The sequence below is a fragment of the Lynx rufus genome, unplaced genomic scaffold (genome assembly GCF_022079265.1).
Source record: "Lynx rufus isolate CCGP_SWC_20201006 ecotype Redwood Valley unplaced genomic scaffold, mLynRuf1.p SCAF_2, whole genome shotgun sequence".
NCBI classification, from domain to species: domain Eukaryota; kingdom Metazoa; phylum Chordata; class Mammalia; order Carnivora; family Felidae; genus Lynx; species Lynx rufus.
Window position 1 is genome coordinate 19,554,344 of NW_025814834.1, and position 26,664 is coordinate 19,581,007.

General features: G+C 56.1%; 1 protein-coding gene across 1 annotated transcript in view; it reads left to right on the top strand.

Moving 5' to 3' along the window:
- The window catches only part of TNS1 (tensin 1), a 225,763-nt gene that overhangs the window by 89,237 nt on the left and 109,862 nt on the right, over window positions 1–26,664 (top strand). The window contains exon 4 of the mRNA XM_047084469.1: window positions 24,675–24,716. Coding sequence (XP_046940425.1) covers window positions 24,675–24,716 — 42 coding nt within the window. The remainder of the gene's footprint in view (window positions 1–24,674; window positions 24,717–26,664) is intronic.

Consider the following 26,664-nt stretch of genomic DNA (forward strand, 5'->3'; position numbering starts at 1 on the left):
GCCCTACTCCTCCCCCCCGCCCAATCCTCAAGGCTTCACTGTCACTGAAGCAGGGGGAGCAGCCCTCCAAAGTACTGATCGTTGCCCTGTGACACTGGCCCTAGATGCCCCCAGATCTTTCCCGAGACTGTTTGTCCCTCCTCTGGGCTTTCCCTGTCACTTTCCTGGGGAAGCGTTTGGATGAATTAATAAAATTAGTGAGTGTTAGAACTGGAAGACATCTTGAAGACCTTTGGATCCAAACTCATCATACAGCAGGGGAAACTGAGGCTCAGAAATGCAGGTCACTGGCCCAGATGGGGAAGAGAAGGGCCTTTCAGTGTCTGGAGAGCTGAGCGGTGAGGAGCTTGGCTCTGGAATGAGCCTATCCAAGGTCGACTTTCTGCTCAACACCATCCTGTGTGGTCTTGGACAAGTCACCGAAGCACTCCAGGATCGCTTTCTTCAGCTAGAATAACAGGGAAGATTTGAAGATTAAGTGAGAGAGAGAATATTCTTTAAGTGTCCGGCATGCAACAGGTGTGTTGCAAATAAATGACTTTTCCCTTCTCCTCAAACTAATCCTGTCCACTTATCTTCAAACTTTTCAAATCACGTTTCCCCTGATATTTTTAATTATAAATAAATTTTGTCCATATAGGAAAGTTGAAAGGATTAAATGGTAAACTCCGTAGGTTCTATAATGAATCCTTTGGTATATTTGCTTTATCACATTTCTGTTTATCTCTCCATCCATCGGTCCATGTTATTGTTTGATGCGTTTCAAAGACAGCTGAAGCATGCAATTCATTAACCGGAGTTCCTCTTCGCATCACTTTTGCATATAAAACCACAAATGCCTTCACTCAGCCGGGAGAAAAAAAGCAGAGATGAAGAAAAAAACGGGCTCAGAAGTGAGATTCTGGGTCTCCTGTCACAAAATGAGTTGGGATTGGCATAGAGCAGGGTGCTCTCCAAAAAATTGGGAGTTGCCAGTTATTCTGATTATTATCATCGTTACTGCCATGTGACCAAACATCCTTCTCCGCCCCGCAGCCCTTTGGCCATTTCTCTGCTGCTCTGTTTCTTCCGTGGGGTCCTGGACCTCTTGCCACCTGTCCTCCCGCTTCTGCCCCCAGGCCCTCTGACGCCTCCCTGCAGGTCCTTGGCTGGCTGCTGAAGGAGGTGGGGGCTGCATTGCGGGGCCCCAGGCGCCCGCCCTGCCGGGAGCTGCCCGGAGTCGGCTGAGCGCTTCAGGGGTTAAAGGCGGCGGCGGCGGGCGGGCTGCTGGCCGGCTCGGGGAAGGAGGCGGTGCGCCGCCGGCCCGCCCGCCGCCGGGGGAGGGAGCCGGGCGAGCGGCGCCCTGGCTCAGTTGCTCCCAGCAGTGGCCCTGGGACCAGCTCCGCTCCTGCTCCCGCTCCCGCCCGGACACAAGGCTTACTCACGCCCTCCTCCCGGCAGCCAGCTTACCAGCTTCTTGCCAGCCACAGCTGCTGCCCCGTCATTGCTCACTGCCTCTGTCCCAGACAGAGGGGCACCCAGGCACCCGCCCACCCGGTGGCTCTTCTGTCAGAAAGGTGAGTGTGGGGTGTGTGTGTGCTGGCCTGTCCTACTGATGCTGTCAGGACCTCCCATCACATAAATTAGGGGAGGGGGAGGTCAGCCCACCTGGTCACCTGTCCCGGGGCTAGGCCAGCCCCCAGCCCCCAGCCCGACCTGTCAGTCCCCTGCCCTCATTGTCTGGTTCTGGCAGGGTGTCTGGGGTGTGGTTGTCCCCCGCCAGGAGAGACCAGTCAGGAGGAGTTTTGTTTGCCGGGGAAGTTGACGGTGTCAGTGGCTGCTGGAGACTGAGGCCAGCAGTGCGAGAGGGGGCGGTCGGGAGTGTGGGTCTGCGGGGCTCTCCTCCCCTCCCTGCTGTCCATACCAGGGGTGCCTCAGGAGGGGACCAGGAGATGGGCGTGGGCATTTTTCCTCTTCATTTCTTTCCCCGCCACCGCTGGAGCTGCTGCCGGGCCCTGTTTTCGGGGCTCCCCTTGCTCCCACCTCTCATCTCCCAGAGGGCCGCCCAAGGCTTCCAGGGAGGGTCTAGTGGGCCCGGAAGGGTTTCCCCGCTGCGCTCACCTCCCCGCAGCTTGGGTCCCTGGGTCCCTGGGCACAGCCTGGCATAAGTGCCCCCTGCTGCCCTCCCCCAGCCAGCAGCTCTCATTCCCTCCTCACCCCTCTGGGCAGAAATGGCTAATCCAGGTGGTTAATGAACAGACACACGCAGCTGCTTTCCACCCCCCTCTCCTTCCTCTCTTCCCACCCCTGTCTCCTCCTCTGACCCTCTGATGCCCTGCCTGCCACCCTTTCCCAAGTGGGGGAGTCTATGCAGAGCTAAACCTCAGTGTCTGGCCCCCACCCCCCAATTCAGGACCAGGGCCAGGACTGCCTGCCCAGATGTTTCTCTGCTGGCCACTGTCTTAGAAGAGGAAACTGGGAGGGGGTGACCGAGGGGTGACCAGGAGAAGCCTGCTGTGCCCCCCAGCCGGGCTCCCTGCAGGGGATGGGGTTAGGGGACAGGATGGGTGCTGGGTAGGGGAGGGCAGGACAAGCAGTTGTGGGGTGAGGCTCAGAGGAGGAACTGGAAACCAGGGTTCCAGAATCTTTGGGGACAGGGGTTTTCCTTCTGGAAGCTGCAGAACTTCTTCCATGTGGCAGAATCAAAGCAGGGGGGTCAGGAGGGCGTGGGGGAGCACTCTCTTTCCTTGAGTCTCTGCTGGGCCCCTTCCTGAAGCTGCCTGGGTGGGGTGGGGACCATTGTGGCTCAGACTTGGCCTTAAGTCGCTTCTAACCCTGCCAGCTGGCGGCTCGTCCTGTCTCCCCCACCCTCGCTGTCCCCCAGGACCTCAGAACTGGTTATAGCCGAACCCCCCCTTTGCCCCGACCCCTTTGGCCCAGGGCTGGTGGGGACCTGTGTCTGCATGGGGAGCTGGGTGGGAGAGCTCTCAATAGGACCAGTGCTGGGATCCCCGCTTGGGGAAGGTCTCCTGGAACCCCGAGGTTTGGGAGCCAGGACTTTGATTCAGAGCTGAGAATTATCAGGTGGTGGAGGAGGGGGCGTGGGAATCTCTGCTTCCAGACCCCTGCCTCTCCTTCCCTATCCCTCTCTCAGTACTTCTCATTCTTCACTTCCCACAGAGCCCCAGCCGAGAATCTCCCATGGGGGCCACAGCCTCCAGAATCGCAAACACCCTGGGGGTTGGTGGCCGGGTATTGGGGGGCTGCTGGGTGGGGTGCAGGGGAGTTCAGGGCCAACCTTGCCGTTGGATGACCATCTTCTCACCTCTGATGGACTGTAGCAGAAGACCTGGAGTTTGAGAATTCTCAGTGCCCTGTTAGTACTGAGGTGGGAACAGGAAGCAAAAAGGGAGAATGGATTTTTGCTTGGTGAAGGAAGCTTGGCTCAGGTCTGTTGAAGGGTTTCTTAACAAGCCTGCTGGTCAGCAGGAGAATGGGCTGCCTTGTGAGGTAGTGAGCCTCCCGTCCTGGGGAGAGTTCGGACAGCGGCTTGAAAACAGCTTGGAAGGATTCCTGAGCTGGGATGCGGTTAGGAGAAATGACCCTGGAGGTCTCTTGGGATGCTGAGGTCCTGGGATTCTTGAAGTCAGGAATTCTCGGACACCCGGAATGGGAGAGCAGGAAGGCGGTGGCCTCTGGCCTGGGGCGGGGGCACTGTCTTCTCCTCCCTGCCAGTGTTTGGGGAACAGAGAGCCCGATGCTCTCCCCTCGCACCCATCGCGTACTCTCCTGCCAGGTCTGCCCCAGCTGCTTCCTGCAAGGATTCTGAGTTTCTTCCGATTCTTCCTGTCTTATTCTGAGCCTTGCCCCGCTGGTTAACCCCACAAGGGCCAGCACAGACCTGTGTATGGTATGGAATGGAAGGGATGCCATAGACCTCACCCCCTGCCCCCTGCCGTTAGAGTCCATGCTCCCAGCTAAGGGGGCTAACTGGGGGCCAGTGTGTGAGGATTAGGGATAGGGGTGTGCTTTGAGGTTTGGCAGCTTAAACCCCTGCCCAGTTCGTACCCCCTGACCCTGGCCCTCCCCCCATCCCCCCCACAAGCCCGTGAGAAGGGGCCTCCCCAGTCTGCTAGGACATAGTAGACAGAGGAGAAGTGCCAAGGTCTGAGATGCAGAAAATCCCCGCGTTGGCGCTTACCTGAGCCTCAGTTTCCAAATGTGTGAAATAATACAGGGTGGTCAGGGGCAGCTTGCAGTGGTTTGTGTAAGTCGCAGGGGGATTTCACGGGAGGAGTGTGGGAGGAGCAGATCACTCGCTGTGTCCACGTCACCTCTCCAGACCTGTGTCTCTGTGGTGTGGGTGCCAGGCTGCCAGAGGAGAGGCATTGTGGGGTTGGAGATACAGGGTTTGGAACCCCAAACCCTGGGAGGCTGGCGCTTTTCATGGTGGGAATGTCAAGGTGGGCTTCTGGGAGAGGCTCAGGAACCCACCTGGGCTCCGTCCTTCCCGTCCCGGCCTGCCTCTCCACACAACCCCTGTGACTCCTTTTCTCCTTAGTGGAGAGAGTGAAGGAGTAGGGTCTGAGGTCCCCCTGGCCAACCCTCTGCCTCCAGTCAGTCAGTCCTGGCTTCGTCTGAGGATGAAGTCCTTTCCAAGTGTCTAAGTGTAGTCCCTCGTCTCGAGCTGGGACTAGATGAGGCAGCTTAATTAGGACACTCTTTGCTCTGGTCTGACCGAGACCCAATAGAAGGGCAGGAAGGTGAGATGCTGGGTGTGCCCTTGAGCCTAGAGAAGTCAGGGTTAGAGCTGGGGACAGCAAAGGCTCTCAGCTGCAGGTCATTTGGCTTCTTGGCTTCTTTCTGGGGCCATGAGTCTTACCCTAGAAAGGGAAACTGAGGTCCAGCTGGGGGATGTGTATTGGAGGGGGGCAGAGGAAAGCCCTCCCAGTTACTGGACTCTGAAAAAAGCAAGTGGGTGTGGTGCTGGGGGAGGGGGAGAGAGGTTTTCAGAGACTGGAGGGACTCTTGTCCCCAGTGCTGTATCCCCATGGCCCTGGCTCTTAGCTTTCAAAGCCATTAGGCACACAGAGGCGTGGGCACCAGTGAGCCGGAACGAGAGGAGTGGGGTGGAAGGGTTGCCAGCCTTGCGGGCCATGCCCACCTCCCTGGGTGCCCTACTCCATTATGCAAGGTCACACCTGGCCCTCCTCTCCTTCCTTTTCTCAAATTGCCTGAAGCACTTTCCCAAGAGGGGAGGTGGCAGGAGGTGCAGCTGGGTCCCTTGCCTGCCTCTACCCTGGTTAGTGACCTTGGCCATCTTTCTATTTGTCCACACTTTGGTTTCCCTCTGGGAGATGGTTGGTCTCCACAGAGTTGGAGCTTTGTGGGGTGGGGTGGTAGGTGGGCCCCAGCCAGTCCTTGGTGCTGCCTCCTCCGAGGGCTAGTCTGGACTCTGTAATCCCTGCCTTTTTAGGGCTGGAGGCTTGTAGCTCAGGCCTGGGTGTTTCGGGAGGCAGCAGGGACTAGCCGAGGAGGGTGTGGTCCCGGGGAGCCTGCGAGCAACGAGGGGTGACAGCGGTGTCTGAGCAGAGTCCTGTCCTGCTCCCATGGTGAGAGAGAGTCCCAGTTAGAGGTCCGGGTTCCCCAGAAACCTTCCTAAGCCTTCTCTGGCAGAGAACATGGGACCCCTTAGTTTTCCCCGTCCTTCAAACTTCCCGTGTGCTCGTCTGTCTTCTAGCTGGATTACGAGCTCCTTGAGGCCAGGCCTGTGCCTTTTGCCTCTCTGGCGGTCCTTGCTGGGCCTGGCAGAGTGTTGCTCAGCACTAACTGGCTGCCAGATGAGGGGCAGAGGAGTGATGGTCTTAGATGGGGCCTGGGAGGACTTGCTAGGCCCGGAAACAGGGCTGAGTTTACTCAGAGGTCTAGAGTGAGGCAGAAAAGGTGACTCTGAAGGCCAGACTGCTGGGGCTCAACTGAAGACAACCCTATTTATTGACTGTGTGGCTTTGGCAAGTGACTGAACCTCTCTGAGCCCCAGTTTCCTCATCTGCAATAGGGGATAATAATTGTGCCTGTTTCATGCTGTGGTTGTGAGTATCAAATGGGTTAGTTTATTGGAAACACTTCGAGCGGTGTTTGAGCCCGGCACGTAGCAAGTGATCAGCAAATGCGAGTAATTGTTATTATTGGTTCTGGTGGTGGTCCTGGTGTTTCTCTAGGGGCTCAGTTCACTCTTTTCTCTCTCTTGGGGTTGTTCCGTCCCTAAGACGGGAGCATTATGGGATCAGAGGGTGGAGGAGATGGTGGCGTCATTTTCCCTTGAGGGGGTCCTAGCATCCGAGCCTAGAGAAGAGATTCCCCCTGACCTCTGTCTCTCTCTCTCTCTGTGAGTGTGGGGAGGCGGGGAGCTAAGGGGACCTCCCGAGGCCCTGTCTGCCCAGGGGAGCCGATGCAGAGCTGTGTTTATGGAGGACGCTGAGAAAATTGCCATCACTGTAAACAAGATGCATTATTATAAACCAGGCCAAGCTCCCCTCCTTGGATCCTATCCCATCCCTTGATGAGAGTCACTGAATCAGAGACTCCCAGGCCTGGCAAGAATGTGGCTGGCCTGGCCTCCAGGCAGGCTTCTCTTGACCGTGGACCATACCCATGGGGGTGGTGTCTGTATTGTAAAGTGGGATCCCCAAATAACTGCTGCAAGTTGCTGTGTCTTATATCCCCTAGGTCTCTCTGAAGTCTAACCTCCATCCCTCTTGCTGCAACTGTAGTTCAGTCCCTTGCTGGCGGGAGGTGGGGGAGAACCAGGCCCAGCCCTTCCTGCATGCCACATAGCTGGGGGCTTTGAACCTGTGGTAGGGGCGGGTCCTGGCCACACTGCCTCTTCCTCCCAGGGCTCTCGCCTCTCTGGGGTCCTCCACCTTCTGGTTCCTCATTAGCAGGGGTCAGCCCTAAAGGCCTGCCAAGCCGCACTCTCCACCTAGCCCGCGTTCCCACCCAGGGAGGCTGGGGGTGCTCCAGGTCAGGGGTGTGAGCTCTATTTCCGGACCCCTGGCCCGCCCAGTTGCAGCTGCAAAAGGCATTAAGCTTTTTTTTGGAGAAAGAATGGGCTTGGGTTGATGATGATGATGACAGCTGGGGAGGGTTCCTGAGCTCAACCCGGCCCTATCTCGCTTCCCCTCCTCAGCCCTTGCTCACCTCTGCTCCATTTCTAGGCCATTGCTCCTCTGGAGGAGGGGCTTGCCTTTGGCCCTTGACCTTGACCAGATCTGAGCAATCAACTGGTCTACAGCAGCCCTTTATGGGGAGCAGTCTGTGGGTAAGGTCCTGGGTTTGGGGCTTGGTTGGGGGTCAAGGGGTGGGCAGAGGGTTCAAGGGAAGTGTAAGACAGGCCCAGGGCATGGGGAGAGCAGTGCTCTTGCTCTGTCCCTGGACTCTGGAAGTGTCCCTTCCCTTGCTGGGCCTGGTATCCTCACCTGTCAGATGAAGGGCTAGGGAGGTGCAGGGCTGGAAGCGTCCGGGAGTCCATCCCAGGCTGCAGACTTCACCTTGGATTGACCTTGCTTCCCTTCTGCCCCGCCCCCACCTCTGGCAATCGCAGGCAGGAAGTCCTGCTGATTAGGGCCCTAATCACTGGCTGAGACTCCCAGAAACAGCAGAGCTGGTTGAGCAGAGAGGGGTAGGCGGACAAGCACAGGGAGAAGCCCTCACCGAGGGATATGAGCTGGGTGTTCAACTGTCATGGGGGGCACTTGATGCCTGCTTGAGGCTGGGGGTCAGCTTCTGGGGTGGGGGCAGTGCCCAGGCATCCACCGTGGAGGCTGTGTGGCCGTGGCTGAATCCGGCCAGGCACACGAGGCCCCTGATTATTCACTTAAAAGCTGTTTTTGGGCACTGACCCTATGCCAGGCAAGGTGCCAGTGGTATGGGGCTGGAAAGGCCAGGGGGACGGGGTCTAGTAGGAGACAAAGGGGAGTAGATGGACAGTTTCTGCCAAATGCAGAGGGCGTATCAAGCAGGAAGCGGTGTGTATGACCTGGTGGAGTGGAGAGAGCTTTGGAGAAGAGGTGCCATTTGAAATGTTTTTTAAAAGAAAAATTTTAAATGTTTTTATTGATTTTTGAGAGAGAGACAGAGAGAGAGCACAAGCAGGGGAGGGGCGGAGAGAGAGGGAGACACAGAATCTGAAGCAGGCTCCAGGCTCCGAGCTGTCAGCACAGAGCCCGGCGTGGGGTTTGAACCAATGAACAGTGAGATCATGACCTGGGCTGAAGTCAGACGCTTAACCGACTGAGCCTCCCAGGCACCCCGAGATGGGTTTTGAAGGTTGAGAAGAAGGAGTTGTGCAGGAAGCAGAAGGGATGAAGACTTCTTCAGGCACAGGGGAAAGGCACGCACGAAGGCACAGTAGCACACGTGTAATGGGTAAAATAGTGGCTCCAGTCCTGTGTTAGAGTCAGACACACGGGGCTGTCCCTCCTGGCTCTGCTGCTTATTAGCTGGGTGACCTTGGGTCAAACCTCAGTATCTACATCTGTAAAATGGGGTTACTATTCCAACCTCATAGAATCGTAGTAGGGATAAAATGAGATCATGTCTATGAAGCAGTCAGCTCAGTGCCTGGCACAGGATAAGCCCTCAGTGAGTGTTGTGTGTGGGAAAGCCTGGCTTTGGGGAGAGCTTATAGGTGTTGCTTGGGGTCCGGCCATGGGGGACTTTCTGAGCCAGGTTAACAAGGGAGCAGCCGAGGGCTTTCATGTGGGAGAAATGTGATGAGACTGTTATTTAGGAAAGAGATTTGGACAGCTGTGAAGACTGTCCTGGCCGGGGAGATCTGGGGACAGGCCATAAGCCAAGGCCCTTGGACTCCTCTGTTCAACTTTCTCAACCCCAAGCTGGGAAGTCCTCTCCTGAATCACTTCGTCTCTCTGGGCTCCCTTCCCACGTGTTGCCCTCCTCTCCTGAATCAGGAGGCCGAGGAGGCACTGAAACCTTCCTGGGAGATCTTTCAGGCCAGAAGAGAGCCCTCCTGGGCGAGGCTTCACACACAAGACCGGCACGGACAGATCGTAGCGGGTAGGGGTGAGGATGGACCGCAGGCAGCTCGCGTTTCTGAGGAATCCAGAGGCTCCTTTTGGGGGCATCCTTCACCACCTACCTGACACACAGTAGGCCCTCACTATTTGTCGAATGAATGAACAAACAGGAGTGTCCCCGAGTCAGGTGGAGGAGCCTGCCCGCTTGGAGGCGGAGGCTTCCCCGCCTGACTGTAAGCGGCCTGGTAAGTGTCTGGACAGGGGCTGCCCGTTCAGAGGCACGAGGACCGTTGAGCGTCGCCAAGGCCAGTGTGACCGCAGGAGTTCAGTGGCTGTGTGTGGATGAGGAAGCAGGGATTTCAGGAGCTTTAACTTGGAGCCAGGTCCTATCATGAGGCAATGTGGCAATGTGGGGGCAGGGAGGGGGTCAAGGTCAGATGCTGCAGCCACACCGTCTGAGTTTCAGTCTTGACCCCATCTCTTGCAGGCTGTGTGACTGTGGTCGGTGCTTTAATTTACTCTTCTGTCAAAAGTGGGAAATAAATAGAAGCATGTCCAGCGTGTAGGCCATGTTATGTGACCCTTGATTATCATTACTGTTATCATTATTACTTGTGTTGGTGTAGAGGGAGAGAGGCAGGCAGGGGCTTCTCGGCAGGCATAAGTGCCCAGAGTGGGTGGAGAGCACAAGAGACAGACGAGGCTTCCCAGTGCCTCGTGAGCTTCGAAGGCTCTTCAGTGCCTTGTGAGCCGCCTCGGACATCACACATGGGGCTGTGTCTGATGTGGCCAGCTGGGCTGAGCTGGGCGTGGGAGCGGAGGCCGCGTCCAGCCTGGATTCCAGGCTGGAGCCCTGGGAGAGCAGGGGGAGCTGGGGCGAGGGCCAGGGGGAGGAGAGGTGAGCAGAGAGGAGGCCAGGACTCTCCCAAGTCCCCAGCTGGGACCCTAGGAATTCCTCCCATCGTCTGCTGCCAGAGGGCCTGGCCTCTTAGCTGCATGGCCTCCGGAAGGCCTGTGGTCTTTCTCCCCGTCTGCTGGGAAGACTGTTCCTCGTGCCCCTTCACCGTTAGGCGTTGACTGCTCCCCACCAACCACTGTTTGGGGCACCCCCTTCCTTCCTTCTCTCCTCATCTTGGCTTCAGCTCTCCCAGTTCCAGTGCTTTTCCGGATGAGCAGCTGCTTTGCAGTGGGCAGGGGTGAGGGTGGGCTTTCAGGGCCTGGCCCAGGACTTGCGGTGCAGTGGAGGGACTGGTGGCGGGTGTGGGGGGTCAGGTGGCCTGTTTCCCGTCCCTTTTTGGCACCGTGTGACCTTGGGCAAATCGCGTCCCCTCTCTGGCTTGTTTCCTCGTTTGTAAGGTGACAGATTGGCCTTAGGAGAGTTCTCTAACCAGTGCTGAAATCCTGCAAGTCTGTGGATCTTTCTGAGCAGAGAGGCTCTTCCTCTTGGGGCTGCTAGAGGAGCCATCCAGCATGGGAGTGGGTGTCCTGGAAGGTCTTCAGGCATCTGCTGGGAAACCAGCTGAGATGCTGGGAAGGTCCCTTCCAGCCCTGGGATTGGAAGGTTCTTTGCCCAGTTGACCACTCTTCCAGGCAGCTCTGTTTCTTGGAACAGAGTGGAGGGTAACAGCTGTCAGGGTTGAGTGGACCAGAGTCTCCAGGGCTCTGTCCCAGTGACTCAGGTGGAGATGCACTGGCAGGATTGGAGCTAGTGAAGCGGGGGAGGGAACCAGCCAGATCTGCTGGCTCCCCTCGGCCACTCTAAGAGAACAGAGTGGGAGTAAGTGATGCGCTGGGGGGGCAGGGTGCAGAGAAGAGTGAGTAACAGTTGTGAGTGAGTAATGGCCCCGTGTCTCTGCTGGGCAGGTGGCTCCTAGTCTGCAGGGCTGTCTGGGGCTCCGGAAATGCTCCCGGGAGGCCCAGCCACTGAGTCACTTAGGAGCTGGGGCTCTAAGGTGGCATGCCCCCCGCCTCCCTCCCGGTCCCTTTCCTTCTTTCTCTGTGCTCCTCTGCATCAGCCACTCCTTCCAGCTCTGCCACCACACCCTCTAGGCCCCATAGTTGCCCTGTCTTGCCTTCGAAGCACCCAGGTGACTTGGGTTGCCTATAGGAGTATAGATTTTGCAGTCTGGCTATCCTGGGTTCAACTGCTCATAGCTGTGTGACCTTGGGCAACTTAGTTTTCTCACTGAGCTTCTGTGGCCTCATATGGGAAAAGGAAGATGTGTCTATTGTACGCACTGTTGAAAGAATTAAATGTGGCATCATGTCTGCAGTACCCCGTGCATTCTATGTATTCAGATACTGGGACTGTCAGTCAAGGCCCCAAGCTCTGTTTTGCTCCTCCTCGCCACCTCCACCCCTAAAATTCCAGCTCCCATGCCTTTATTCCATGATTTTTAGGATGTTTATTCTCCTATCAGGTCTGCCCCATGGTTGTACACTCGCCCTCCTGTTTCTGACCCTTCCTACCCAGCTTCCATCAGTGTGCCTTGCCCCTCACCTGCTCTTCCAGAAGGACGGGCAGGAAGCAGGTAGGGGGGAGAGTCCAGGGGGAATCTGCTGCTGGTCCTGCCTCAGTGGATGGGCTGGCTTCTGCGGGCACTTTGAAACAACAACAACCTCTGAGATCTGGGTGAGCGTTCAGACTTGAACCCTCCCCACCCCACCTCTGCTGGTTATGCTCTCCCCTCCTGCTGTCTGCCCACATGGGTCATTCTGCCCCTGGCTTCCTCAGATCAGCTGTGCTCCAGGACCCGGTCCCCTGCCTGTGGATGTGCTGGTGGGGCTGCTGTGTTCCTGTTGGTGCAGCTCTGCTCCGGGTGGGGCCGGGAGCGCTAGGGAGTGACTTTGCATCTGGACCTGGCAGTGGGCCGCAGGACTGTGTGTGCAGTGTGTGTGTGCCTTACGGTGTGTGAACTGTGTGCATGTACATCAGCAGTGTCTCTGGGCCACCGGGTCTGTGGCCCATGTGAGCCCCCTCTCCTGCCTGTTTAAAACCTGCCTGCGTTTTCTGAACCCAGTAGAGAGAGGCAGGCCTTCCGCTGCCCCTCCCTGCAGCGCCCCTTCCCCCGGACCTGGTTTCAGATGTGTGCATCTCCGAGGTTCTCCTGGAGAACAAGGAAGCAGGGGGGTGGATATGCGTCAGTTGGAGCCAAACAATGCCCGTGACAGCCAGGCCTCCGCCAGCCTCCAGTGCTGGCTTCACTTCAAGTCTCCGCTGCCTGCCTGCTAATTGGGAGTGAGAGGGGGCTTCCTGCGCTTCGGCCACAGATGGATTTAAAGGAGCAACATGAGGCTGGGCTGCCTGACCCTTGGGATTCCTGCTTCCGGGGCTCCTGGTGCCGTTCATCAGAGCAGATGGGGTTCCAGCACACCAGCCCTTGACAGGTGCCAACTGTGCGGAACCAACACACAAACTCCTCCTGTCGCTGCCTTCTGGGGCCTAGGAGTTTCCTAAATGAGTGCATTTTCAGATACCTGAAGCCTAGCCGGAGTTGAAATCTCAGGGGAAAAAGGTGGATTATTATTATTATTACTTTTTTTGGATGGGAATCTTGCATTATATTCTAGTGTCCCGATCTCTGACTTAACGGTGGATGGGCGGGACCTTGTAAGTCAACAACCTCATCTCATCTGTTGTTGTTCCTCAGTTTCTTCTTTCAAGAGGGCATGAGAGCAGAACCTACCTCACGGGGTTGAAGTGACGATTCGAAGAAGTCGGGATACATGCAGTGCTCAGAATGGGGCACCGTGCAGTTTACTGCTCTGTAAATGAAGACGTTGAGGGGCAGACGGGAGCAATAATACAATAGCAACCGACTCGGTGGAAGGGGACTATGTTTACCCAGCGGGTGCTGTGTTCCAGGAATCTTTAATCGTGTCCACACAGTCAGCTTTATTGAGTTGCACCCTGCAAAGTGGGTCTCCTAACTCCCATCTTACAGATGCAGGGGGCTTCAGGAAGTGGTGGTCTGGGACAAAGTGCCATCGGGAGCATGCCTCACTCCAAGTTCAGTGCTTTTTCTGTCCCACTTCTTGCCCTTTGGTTGGAAACCACATGGCCTCCCGATGTGTTGAGGAATTTGGAAATAAGGATCCGCAAACAGAAGGTGTTATGTATGATCTTTGAGATCTGAATCTGCCCCCAGCTACCCATTTCTTGGCTAGATTCAGAGCAGTCTGGAGTCCGGTGATGAGGCAGAATGACCTTTAGGTGTCCAGGGAACGTAAAAGCCACAGATGAGCCTTGAGGATGTAGAAGTTTCTCCGTGGTAATATGCGGTTGGGTTTCTTTTCACCTTGTTCTTTCTTTTGGTGTCCCTGAATCTTTCAAAAAGGAAGTAGTTTTAGGTTACAACAAAAATTTTCTTCAAATTTGAGATGGTTTTCTTTTTCTTTTTTTTTTTACGTTTTGGTGTTTCTGAAATTGGCATGTGCCTCGCAATTGAAGTGTACGTGTTGGGTACATTTTTCCCCCTCAAAAGCTGGTACCCAATTGATGGTGCCCCAGACAAGCAACAGCATCTTGGATATTAGGAAACGGGGGAAGGGAGGGGGTAAACACCTGCACTTTGCAAGGCACCATGCAGGTGTGGAAGGGAGAGAGGCCAGGAGGCCCCCGTCATGGCCCGCGAGCAGATGCTGTGCTGGTTTCAGAAGGCCAGGGGAGCCTCTGGTGTTTGTGTGGGCTCGAGTGTGGCTTCTAGCCCCAGAATTCTCAGCTCGTGGCCTGGCCAAGGCCAGCCTTTCCCCCACTACCCTCCCCTCAGCCTCCTTTGCCATGTCCGAGGGCTGCTGGTGTGCTTCTCAGCAGTTCCCGAGCCCTTTGACTTCTTGGGTTTCCCCCTTGCTCTTAGATATTTTTCCCATGCGTCCTTCCTGCCTTACTGTTATGGCACAGTTTAGGGTCAAAGGCTTTTGTCCCTTAAAGTTCTCATCTGGGGACAGAAACCCTCAGTGGGGAGTGAGGGGGGTTGGGTGGGCAGTCTCCCTCTGGGCGTAATTTCTGGAAAAACAGATGGGTTTGAATCCCAGTGAGATAATAGGCCTCTTCATACCTTCATTATAGCAGTTACTGGGCTCTTTTATAATTCTCTGTTCACATGTGTGCCTCCTCCAGTGGGCCCCAAGGTCCCCTCCTGGGCCAGGCCATTCTTATTCATCTCTGTCTCCCTCAGCTGGGAAGCTGGCACTGAGGGGCCCTCCTCAGTATTGTTGAGTGAATGCATGGTCTTGCTTCCCATGCCGGTCACCCCCCTGCCCTCCTGCCCCCCATTCCACTGAAACCTTCACCACAGACCACAGCCCTTCCTTGACCAGATTCTTCTAGGAACTTCCTAGAAGCTGCTCTCTGTGCTATAGGCCATGTCACCCCACCCCCTGCTTCAGAACACATGGCCCCTCTCCAGGAGGGGAAGAAGGGCTGGGGTTTTCCCTGGTCTTTGAATCTCAGGAGAAGGCAGCTCTGAAGTCTACATTTCACACTGCCTGTTGACACTTTCACTTGTACGGTAGAGGCCCTGCTTCCTCCGAGTCCTCCAGGCTGGGCCCCTCTGTGGTATCTGGCTTCTCCATCTTCTAATGTCTCCTCGAAGCTCTCTTGGTAGCCTCTCGCTCTGCTTCCGGCCCTGGCTCAGCGCCAGACTCCCTTCGATGGCAGCTGCCTATTTTAGGCTGGACATTTGGCCTCCAGCCCTGCCCCTCACCTGTGCCCTCTCTCACTGGCTCTGGAGGCACTGGGCTACTCCAGAGCCCTGGACATTTGCCTCAGTCCCACCCGCCAGGCCTTGCACAGTGTGCCCTCTTTGACCCGCTTCCTCCATTTTGCCGTGTGCTCCCTGGGCCCAGCCGACCGGTCTCTCTTCTCTGTTTTCCCACCTCTGCCGTCTCCCCTGCTCCCTCCACCTCAGAGGCCATGCCCGCCATGAAGCTCTTGCTGTGGCCCTGACTGGGCAAGGTGGTGTGGTGCTGGGCAGAGCGGAGGCTTGGGACCTTGGGTGAAGTGTATGACCTCTTGGAGCCTCATCTGGGAAATGGACTGATAACACCTAGTACCTCAGAGTGTATTAGATGGAACAGAATTAGACCTGAAAGGGGGTTTCTTTGGCTGGAACAAGAGCTTTGAGGCAAGGAGGTGGGGAATGGAGACTGAAAGAGAGACCCAGCCAGGTCCCTGAGGACTATGAGGACCATATTAGGGCATTTGGACTCTATCCCATGGACCAGGGAAGGACTTCAGGCAGGAGAGTGACAGGGCTGGATGTGCATTTTCGAAATAGTTCCCTGGCTGCTGAGTGGGGAATAGGTTAGAGGCGCAAGACCGAAGGCAGAGACCTGAGTTAGGAGGCTCTCACAGTAATCTCTGTGGTTAAGGGGACTGGAGGGTAGGGTGGCTTGGAGAGATATTTGGGCAGACAAATTATCCAGGCTTGGTGGGAGGGAAGGGAAGGAGGAGTCAGGCGGGCACTCAGGTTTCTGGCTTAACAACCTTGGGTGGCTAGGGGTGGGGGAGTAGAGTGGTTGTCAGTGCTGAGCAAGGGAGCAGTGGGGCAGAGGCAGGGTGGGGGTAAGGCTGTGAGTCCAGTATGCTGACCAGTGTCAAGCCCTGGGCCGGCCCAGCTGTGCCTTCTTAGCCCTGCCGGTAAATTCCTGTGGCCTCGTGCCCCACCCTGTCTTGTGGCTATTGCTCAGCCCCTCTTGGACCCTTGGCTTACTCTCTAGTGCTCCCAAGGGCCTGGCACATAGTAGGTGCTCAGTAAAGGTTTGCTGACCTCAACTTTTCCGATTCTCCTGGTCACTGGGGTTTCATCATAGGAAGGCTGGCCTGGTTGCAACCTCAGCCCTCCTGGACTCCCTAATTGTGGGTGTGGGTAAGTGGGGTGCTGGAGCCGGGGTCCCAGCTGGGGTTCAAGGGGAGGCAAATCTTCTGAGAAAATGCTCTGCAGCCAGCCGGGCTTCCAGCATGGGCTGATCCGGTACTATCTTATGCCATCTTCCAGAAGGGCTCTGCAGGGGACCAGCTTCAGTAAGCGGGGAGACTGCTGGCTGCACAGCATATGCTCTGCTAGGTCCACCGCAACCCCTTTCCTGTGGCTAGAACCTTCTGGTGGGGCACAAGAAGGGCACACCCAGATCTCCCCCTTGTGTAGCGTTGGACTTCCCAGGTCAGGCTGCCGCGTGTGGGTGTGGCTAAGAGGTCAGGGAGGTGTTTGCCTGTAGAGAAACTTCCCTGACTGGAGAGCCCTTTCTTGAGTGTGTTACCAGACCTAGAGGCTGGCAGTGGGCTGGGAGGCCAGTGAGTGGGGCCTGAGGAGAAGGTTCCCAGACAAGAGGGTGGACCCAGGAGAAGGGCAGCTGCTGGAGCTTGGGGAGCAGGTTGATTGGGTCAGTGGTTCAAGAGGTGTATGGCTCAGGACGATTTTGGGGGGAGGACTGGGGGCAGGAGTCCCAGGGGCAATGCCCGGAGTCGGCCCTCTGGGACTCTCTTCTATTTCTTGTCTGAATTGGAGCCTGTGCTGGGTTTGGGGAAAGGGCCGGTCCCCTGGCTCTGGAGGGGACTCTCGGCTGGGACATTCCCTACCCCCCTCAGCTCGAGATGTCCCTGGGAACAGGCCCCTTCTTGCCTCCAGGAACTGGATGCACTTCCTTTCCTGATCCTGAGCAGAACTCTATATAAGGGAAGGAAATAGCCGAGTAGGCCGGGAGCAAGCTCTGGTGAGGACAGGTGGCCTGGAGGAGGGGGTGCGGGCCTGGGAGGAAATGGAGCCAGGGCAGTGGCCATCTTTCCCCCAGGACCCCCCTGCCCAGGGCCTGGGGCTCAGAAGGGGAGGCCAGTGTCTTGAGCCACTGAGCCATCCTGGCCTTGTTCTTGCTGCCCCCCTCACCACGGCTGTGGCGTTCTGTAGCTGCCTGACTGTTATGCACCCTCAGGGACTGAGGGGTGCACATTTGCCTCCTACGGGGCTTCCGAGCCATCCCTTGGTCCACTTGGCTGGGCTCATAGGGGCTGGCTGTGGTCTTTTTGCTGGAGCCCAGTGGACTCGTAATGTGAAGTCTCAGGTGCTGGGCTGTCCACGGCCAAGGGGTCCTCGGGCTCTTTCTTCAGTCACTTGGCATGTGGGCTAGATCCTCTGGGGTCAGGGTCTGCATTATTCTTGACCCCCGCCGTGTCGCCCCCGTGACCAGGGCTCAGGTAGCAGCATGCTGGCCACGGGCTCCCTGAGCGGGGCCCAAAGGGTGAACAGCGGCTCCCGTGGGGAGGGTCCACTTGCTTTGTGCAGGGCAGGAAGGGAAGAAGTTGGGGGCAGTGGTATCCTTCCGTGCTGTGGCTGAGGGAAGAGCAGTAGAGGCTGGAGGTGGGGGTCTATCCAAGTGTGTGTTTTGTTAGGGTAGGGATGAGGGCCTCTTGGTTTTAGGGTGCCCAGTGGCCCCTTGTCTCTGGGCTTTGGAGCTCCTCCTCCTCTCCACCCCCTTCCCCCCCCCCATTATTAGTGGTATTGCTATTTGCGTATCTTCTGCCTGCCTTAAGTTTCACCATTTACTTCCCCCTGCCTCCTCTCCTACTCAGGCATCTTCAATGGCTCTCCAGTGCCAGCATCTGAAAGTCATAACTGCTTTGCTGGGCAGAGTTGCCCGTAGGAAGTTCCTGCCTGGAAAGAGTTTGCAGCCAGTCCTCCTTCCCTTGGTCTCCTTCGATGTGTCCTTTAATGTCCCTCCTCCTTCCTTCCCCCACCTGTGTCCCGGCCAAAGGAGACTTCTAGTGGTTCTTCCTGCTGTGCCTTATTCATGTGATCATTGCCACCTGAAACGCCCTCTCCTCATCTCCACCTGTTAAAACCCTATCCACATAGCGAGCTCCAGGCCCTGAACGAGACACCAGGGTTGCCCACCCTGGGGGGTCTTAGAACACTAGTGGGTGTGACACCCCACGGACAAAAGCAATGTGTCCTGGGGGCCTGGCCCAGAGGCCCCTGCTCCGTGGACCCTGCTTGTGCCCCCCCCCCAGTGCTCTCTGCTCTCACAGCCCCTGGCACCTGTGTATGGCTATGGAGGCAGCATGGTGCGTTGGGCAAAGTGGGTATCGGAGTCAGGCCGACCCGGGTGGCAGTCCGGGCACTGTCATTTAGCAGCTGTGCCCTCTTGGATCCACAGGATTGCTGAGAAGACTGCTTGAGATCCCGCGAGATGAGGGTGCTACTATCTACCGCCAGAGGGCCACAGGGAGAGGTGCCCGGGTGGCTCAGTAGGTTGGGCGTCTGGCTTGTGGTTTTGGCTCAGGTCATGATCTCACGGTTGTGGGATCGAGCCCCGTGTCAGGCTCTGTGCTGACGGTGCGGAGCCTGCTTGGGATTCTCTCTCTCCCTCTCTCCGCCCCTCCCTTGCTCTCTCTTTCTCTCTCTCTCTCTCCAATAAATGACATTTAAGAAAAGGTCACAGGGCATGTGAGGGATAACATAGTGTGCCTGGCATGCAGTGAATGTACACAGAAACCTCACCAGATGCTGCTGCTTCTGCTTCTGCCATTACTACTACTAGCTGTTCGACTTTGGGCAATTGCTTAACCTCTCTGAGCCTATTTGCCACAAAAACTTGTCACGAAGACTGAATAAAAATAATGTATGTAAAGCACCCAGTCAGTGCTACACAGCAGGCCCTCGGCAAACCCACCTTCTCTTCCCTCCCGTGTACCTTTTGGTGTCGTTTGAGATGGGCGCCTGGAGCGGTGGGGGCAGGGATGTGCAGGAGGCATCAGCGAGAGCTTCGGTGGAAACAGCCTGGGTGTCCATCGAGGATGGATGGATAAACACAATGTGCTATACTTATACGGTGGAATAGTCTTCAGCCCTAAAAAGGAATGCTGCTCTGCTAAGTGCAAGACATGAATGGATGATCCTCATACAGTCCTGGAGGCTGGAGGTCCACGATCAAGGCGTTGGCGCGTTTGATTTCCTCTGAGGCCTCTCTCCTTGCCTGTTCCTTGTGTCCTCACGTGGTCCTCTTTTTTTGTATGTGCCTCTAGTGACTCTCTGTGGGTCCTAATCTCTTCTTATAAGGGCCCCAGCCACAAGGGATGAGGGTCCACTGATGGCCTCATTGTAACTTCATCACCTCTTTAAAGACCTTTCTCTAAATACAGTCCCATTCTGAGGTACTGGGGAATTAGGGCTTCAACATATGAATTTGGGGGGATACAACTCAGCCCATAACACGAAGTGAAAGAAGCCAGATACAAAATGCTGTGTGATTCCCAGTGTATGAGGTGCCTAGAACAGGTAAATTCATAGACATAGAGAGGAGGTTAGGGATCTCCAGGGGCTGGGAGGAAAGGGGAAGGGGGTTCTCGTTTAGAGGATGTGGGATTTCTATTTGGGAAGATGAAAACATTCTGGAAATGAATAGGGGTGATGGTTGTACAGCGGTGTGAGTGCACTTGATTGCCATCAAATTGTACTTTTTAGAAAAATGATTAAAATGGTGGGGTGCCTCGGTGGCTCAGTCGGTTAAGCATCTGACTTTGGCTCAGGTCATGATCTCGCTCTTCCTAAGTTTGAGCTCCACGTTGGGCACTGTGCTGGTGCTCAGAGCCTGGAGCCCGGTTCAGTTTCTGTGTCTCCCTCTCTCTCTGCCTCTTCCCTGCTTGCACTCTGTCTCTGTCTCAAAAGTAAACAAACAGTGAAAAAATTAAAAAAAAAAGAAACGGTTAAAATGGTAAATTTTATGTTGTGTGCATTTTACCACACACACAAAAGACTAGCTAGAGATAAGGGGAGTGTATGAAGTGCTTAAGTCAGAGACTCAAGTGGCTCTGGTTTTGGCCGGGGCAAGGCGGCCCTGTCCAGCCCCAGGGGCCAGGTGGTCATGGGTGTGGGGAGCTCCTTGGAAGGGTTGGGCAAGTTGAGGAGTCTGGGGTTTTATGTAACTGAGGCTGAGAGCCTGAGGCCCTGAGAATGGGAGTTGTCACCCAGCTGGGGACCGGGTCCTACCACTTGCTCATGACTGAGGTGCTGGGGGCCATGCCAGGCGGGTGCCTGGAGCCCACAGACCAAGATTTCACTTGCAGTGCACCCTTCCGCAGCAGATTGACCGGGGACAAGTGTCATGATCTCTTCGAGCCTCCATTTTTTCATCAGTAAAATGGGAGCAATATTACTGACTCTGCAGGACTGGAAGGTCTCAGAGAGACAGGCATGTGGCAGGATTAGCCCCAGCACCTGGCACACAGGAGGTGCCCAACAAATGGCAGTGATTTTTACCACTAGTGGCTGCAGGTGCCTTCCTTTCTCGGGCCTTGAGTGTCTTTCATCGTTCCACAAGTATTTAGTGTGCAGCTACTATGTGCTGGGACTAGTGTGATGAACAAGATGTATTCCTTGCCCTCATGGTGGTTGTTTTCTAGCAAGGGAAACATAGACAAGAAAACAGACACCTGCATAATTAGGAACCGTAATTAGGTCTGTGAAGGAAGAGATAGGAGTGCAGGAGTGTGTGTGTGTGTGTGTGTGTGTGTGTGTGTGTGTGCACATGTTCATATGTGTGTAAATTAAGGGAGTCAGGGAGGGCCTCTCGGGGGTGGTGGCATTTAAGCCTAAGCCAGAAGTGTGGGAAGGACTCAGCTATGCAGACAGCTGGGCTGAGCATGTCCCAGGCAGAGGGAACAGCATATGCAGAGGCCCTGAGGAGGAGCAGAGCTAGGTGTGTTCAAAGGACTGAGATGCGCCCCCCTCCCCTTTATGGATTTGGGTCCTTGACAAGGGGATGGATATAGAGTGGTGGTGGAGAGGAGGGCAGGGGCCAGGTCATGCAGAGAGCCCTTGTCTGCCTGGCTGGCTGCTGTCTGGTGCTTTAGACCCTCGTGATCCCTGGGGGAATCTCCAAGGGTGTTTCTGTTGTTGGTATTTTGCTCAGGGACATTTGAAACTCAGAAAACATTAGTGGGGGGGGGAGGGGGCTGATGAATGCCCAGCATTGGCCCTGGTCTGGCCCTGGCTCGAACTCACAAACCGTGAGATCATGACCTGAACTGAAATCAAGAGTTGGATGCTTAACCGACTGAACCACCCAGGCGCCCTGTACATTTTTTTAGTAGGATCATAATGAGTCCAGGAAAAGAGCTTAGGACAGTAGCAGACAGACAGCCACATTCCATGAGCTTTCCATTACTATTGTTGTTGACTATGGCCATATGGAAGCCAGCGTCTACAGGAGCATCGGCATAGCAGAGAGGGCAGGAGCACATCTCTATCTGGAGCCAGACTGCTGGGTTCGCGTCCTGCCTCCTCTACTGGACAGCTTGTTAACCTCCCTGTACCTCAGCCTCCTTGTCTATAAAACAGGATGCTGAGGTTTGTTGTAGGAACTAATGAGTTAATTTATGCAGAGTGTGAAGAACAGTGCCTGGCATATAGCGAGTGTGATGGGAGCGTTAGCACTGCTGCTTTTATTGTTGCCTTTCTTAGGGTGGAAAAGTGCACATCAGGCCTGCTCAGCCCCCGCTGTGTAGATGGGGTTTTGGAGGTATATCAGGGGAGGAGGCTTACCTGAGGCTGACCTCCTGGGGCTGAGCCCTGGAATCCTGCACTGCTGATACCAGGGAAACGAGGATATGACAGGGCTGGGACCCAGAGCCGCTGCGGACGCCCCAGAGTCTGCCCCCTCTGCAGAGAGGTTTCTAGCTTCGGTCCCTAAGGGGCGATGGGAGTGGTCAGTGCTGACACCCGGAGTGTGGGGCGGTAGGCACCGGCCACAGAGTGGCAGGGGGCCCTGGCTCTCCCTGGCACATTCCAGGCTCCTGAGAGGGTGGCCAGGGGCCAGGGTGCCGGAGGGAAGGAGAGAGCCTTTTAAGGAAACATTTCTCTACTTACAAAAAAAAAAAAAAAAAAAAAAAAAAAAAAGGAGAGAGAGAGAGAGAGAGACAAGAAACATTGAAACACACAACAAAGTTAGTGGGCTGGCTGGCCGGCTGGCCTGGAATGCACAGCTGTGGGCGGCGGGTGGAGGAGGCTGCTGGGGGGCAGCAGGCCACGAGGGGCACCCAGGCCTCAGGCCCTCTGGCTGGGGGGTCCGCAGATTCCCCTCAGATCTAAATCCTTAGAGGGTGGCTCTGCCTCAGGAGGAGCAGGGAAGGGACCTGGGGTCAGGACACCTGGACCCCCATTATTTCTACCGCCTGAGGATGTTTCTAGGAGAGAGACCCTCCCCCTGTTTCAGAGGATACTGTCCATTCTGCCCCTGCTTTAAATGTACCCATAACCTCTCCCTCAATCCCCAGTCCCTGAATGGGAGACTAGAGATCCCCTGGTGAAATGGCATGGGAGACACTGGCTACGGAAGGGACTTGCCTGGGTCTGGGATGCTGTGGCCGGAGCCCGAAGCATCCCTCCTCCTGCAGCATATGGTCCTCCATCAGGTTCCCAGCCCCGCCCCAGCTCGGAAGGAAGGAGCAGAGCAGGGCGCTGCCCTGTGGATTACACCCGCTCGCACCCAGGCCCTGAGGGACCCATAAATGGTAGAGCGGTGTGGGAGGAGACACTTGGGGCCTGGCCCCAGGAGGTTGAAGCCTGCAGCCCCTGAATGGGGTTGGGGACGGGAGGAGACAGGGAGGAGGCCACTGCTAGATTCAGGACTCCTGCCCTGAAGGCGCCTGATGGGGACACCCATGTGTCCCTTGTCTGAGACCTTGTCTGGTGGGTGGGGCTGGTAGGGAGCCCCGCAGGCCACAGTCTCCGCTGGGGCCTTCACCTTCCTTCCCACTCCGTTCTCTTGGCATCCTCCACCCCACTCCAGGCCCTGGACTCCCCTCCCTGAAACTTCTAAAACAGTCACTCACGGCTCCATGCTGGTACGTGTCAAGAACCCTGAACTTGTGAGAACATTCCCCCCATGTTTCCTCATTCTCTTGAACATAGGGGATGAGTCCTCCTTCACATTTCATTTCGGGAATCAGAATGCCTGGGTTCAGATCTTGCCCACTTCTCAGCTGTGTGACCTTGGGCAAGTTGTTTAACCTCTCTGTGCCCCCTGTGCCTCAACTGAAGCTATAATAGCACCTACCCTTTTGGGTTTCTGGAAGGATTAAATGAGTTAATGTGGGTCAAGCACTGATAATAATAATGCCTGTCATTTCTATAGTCCACATTCAGCAGGTGTTAGCTGTTGTTCCTTTTTTGGCCTCATACATGAGTCTCGCCACAATCTCGGAATAATGCTGAGTACCGGGCCATAGATACTGAGATTCAACTCAGGCTTCTTTGCTGGAGAATGAGCTGGGCAGCAAGCCTGTAACAGGACTGGGTCAAGAACCCGGGGATGCTAAACCCCTAGTTTCTCCACCCCTTGCAGAGCTCAGGGCACACAGTCATGTGTTGTCCCCTTCTGGGCTGGTGTGTCAAGCCTGGGGATCCCTTGGGCTGCTTGGAGGACAGCCTGGGTCAGGTGGAGGGAGGGCCCGGCTGAGGGTGGCTTCTCGTCAACAGCCAGGTCCAGCAGGGCCTGGGCTTCACGGTTACCGCTTCACTGGGGTGGTGGCTGGGGCAGGGGTTGCCCACTGTTTGAGGAGGCAGCAACCCCCTCTTTGGTGATCCAGGGCTTGTGCCCAGACACCCTCATGCCCGAGGGAGAGCCTCCCCCTAGTCCCCTCTGTGGGCCCCTTGGGTTGGGAACTGGAGCCAAGATTGAGGTATGAGCTCCAAGAAAAACGTGTCCCGGCTAGAAAAAAAAGAACACACTGCGCCTCTGATAAAGGGCCCTGCTAATTGTCAGCGTAGTGGTTTTGGCTGCCCTGGCTGGGGGGGGGGAGGCGGGGGTTGTTATCTCAGGGAAGGGAGAAATGCAGCCCTCCCTCCCCAGTCCCTCTGTCTGGAGGCCCAAGTTGCCACCCCCCGCCTCCATCGGAGAGGAAGATGAGGATGATGTGGGAGCCAAAACATAAGAGACTCTTAAAAACTGAGAACAAACTGAGAGTTGATGGGGGGGGGGGAGGGAGGGGAGGTGGGTGAGGGGCATTGAGGAGGGCACCTGTTGGGATGAGCACTGGGTGTTGTATGGAAACCAATTTGACAATAAATTTCGTCTTAAAAAAAACCAAACAAACAATAGCTCACCCATACAGGGTGCTTTCGCCCCTCAAGGCTTCCTTGGGAAGAGCTGGCAGGGGCCCTTCGCCAGTCTGCTTCCCACATGCTGAGGGGACCCCAGACACTGCCGTTTTTGGTGAGATGCCCTGGTGCTGGGGAGAACCTCCTTTCTTAGAGGTCTTAAACGTGTTTTTAAAAAAATTTAAAACAAATCTTAGTCTACTGTAGAACATAGAGAAAAGAAAAAAAAATCCTTATTCTTATTACCTCAACCCATTGTTATGAAAAATTCTGGTGCACTGACCTCCAGTCTTCTGCGTATGTTTCTACAGAACTGAAAAATTGTGATATACATTTCGTTTTTGCCCCCTGCGGCACCCCCTCTACCAAGCATTATTGCCTGAACGTTTTCCCATGTTATTGCGCAGGCTTCCAGTGGCCTCTCAAGCTGGAGATTGTCATTGTGTTGAGTTGAGGGAAGGGGTGTCTACTGTGGAGGTGGGACCATTGGAATGATCTCAGGAGGCCCTGGTTTTCTATGGGGATGAAAGATGCTAACCTTGCCCTTTCTCTGTTCCTCCCACAGGTGGCTGCCCCCTGCATTCCTCCATCCAACCATGAACTGGTGGTGAGTGACAGTCCCTTCCCTACCCTGCTGGTCTCTCCTCCTCTTTCCCCAGCTCCTTGGTTACAGCTTACTTTAGACCTAAGCATGCTGCAAGCCCCCGAGGGTGCTGGGCAATTCAGGGAGGAGGAGGAGGGGGACCCTTCCCAAGGCTGAAGCTGGACTGGGAGGAAATGAGTCATGAGGTCCCTTCTGATGAGATGCAGGGCCTCCTATTTCAATTTGAGACTTAAGTCCTTGGAAAAACCCATAAAAGGGCATCTTGCATGCCTCCGAGGCCTGGCCAGGTGCCTATTGTTCTGGGGCTTCCAGGACCAGGGGGTGGCATCTCCTTCTACCTGCCTGGTCCCGGGTCAGGTACCCTTCAGCTGGAGGAAGGGGGACGGGAGGCATGACCCACAGAGTTCACCTGCTTGGGCAGGTGCTCACACTCAGGTGGCCCGTTCCACCTCCAAGCTGGAACTGACTCTGCTTTTCTGCCCCGTCTCCCTGTCTCCCACCCTTCCCTCCCCTATCAGGCTTCCAGAGAAGTATGGACGGGCAGGACTCATGAGTTGTGGGCTGGGGAGAGGGGCCCGTTCCAGGCTGATCCCAGCTGGGCTGATTTGGAACACTGGGAACTTTTCTTCCCTGCCCTTTCAGTGCCTTCGCACCCTGTGAAGGCCTCCTGCTCCCCAGCCCAGTGCTGGAGGCAGGCAGGGCCCTGGAGGCTGGAGGGGGAGGGGTCTGCCCCACACGGGGCATGCGTGTGCATGCGGGGTGTGTCACGGAGGGCCCTGGTGGGCGCAGTCAGATTTGCTGGTGCAGAGGAGCTTGTGGTGACCCTGGTGTGGGTGGGGGCCGGGGAAGGGAGCAGGGGTGTCCCTGAGGCCCAGGCTGTTCCAGGTATCTACACGCTCGCTCAGCCTGCATACTGCAATCTCCGTCAGGCCACCTGGTCTCTTCTTTCCCTCCAATACCCATTGGCCGAGTGACCGTGGACCAGTCCCCCCCCCCTCTTTCTGGACCCCAGTTTCCCTTTCTGTCAAAGAGAGGGGTTTCTCTAGATGCTCCCCAGGCCTTCTCAGTGCTGAGAAGTGTCCCCTCCACTGAGGGTCATTGATGGAACGAAATCAAGTTTGTGGAAGTGCCTGTGCCTCAGACACCTCGGACCCTCGGCGGCGCCCCTGCCCTCTGCACCCCAGGCCCAGGCCCTCACAAGCTGTTTCCCTTCTGTGCAGCGGCCGCCCCTTCCCCTCTGGCCTCCCCTGGCTCAAGCCCTCCTGGGCCTCAGCTCTGCCCAGCTGTGCCGCTCCAGATGTGGAGTGTTATTCGCGCAGGGCCCAGTCGCACGTCATCTGACAACAGTGGGGGTGGGGTGCCGCGGGGAGGTGGTGGTGAGGAGGCCAGAGTGTGGGCCTGGTCTGCAGCCACCAGTGAGAAGTCTCTCTGGGATTGCTGAGGGTCACCGTGGAGAGCAGGGAGGAGGAACATAAGTCTCATCATTTCAACCCAACTGCCACCACCTTGCCTCTGAGAACAGAATGTCCTTGGCTGGTCTTGGACAGCTGGGGGGTCCGGGCTTTAGGGATCTTGGGGCAGAAGCCAGATTCCTGGCCATTTGGAGTCTTGTGAGCTTTGTTTATGTGAGGAAGGGGTCAAGGGTTGGGACAAAAGGGGACAGGTTGGCACTCCAGCTGGAAGGATGTCAGATACCAGAAGGAACTCCTACCTGTCTTCCGTCGGGGTGATGTGCCCCACCTGTGCAGGGGACTCTGCCCTTCCTGGAGGCTGGGTCAGCCACCTGGTGGCGAAGCCGTTGTGACACCAGCTTGTGCCCACAGAGAGCCCCCACCTGAGTCAGAACATCCCCGCCCCCTGCCCCAGCACTGGTGAAGAGTGAGGGGTTAGACTACCCCCTTTGGATCCTGGCTCCCCAGTCTGTGGTATGCAATCTTGAACACACTGCTTA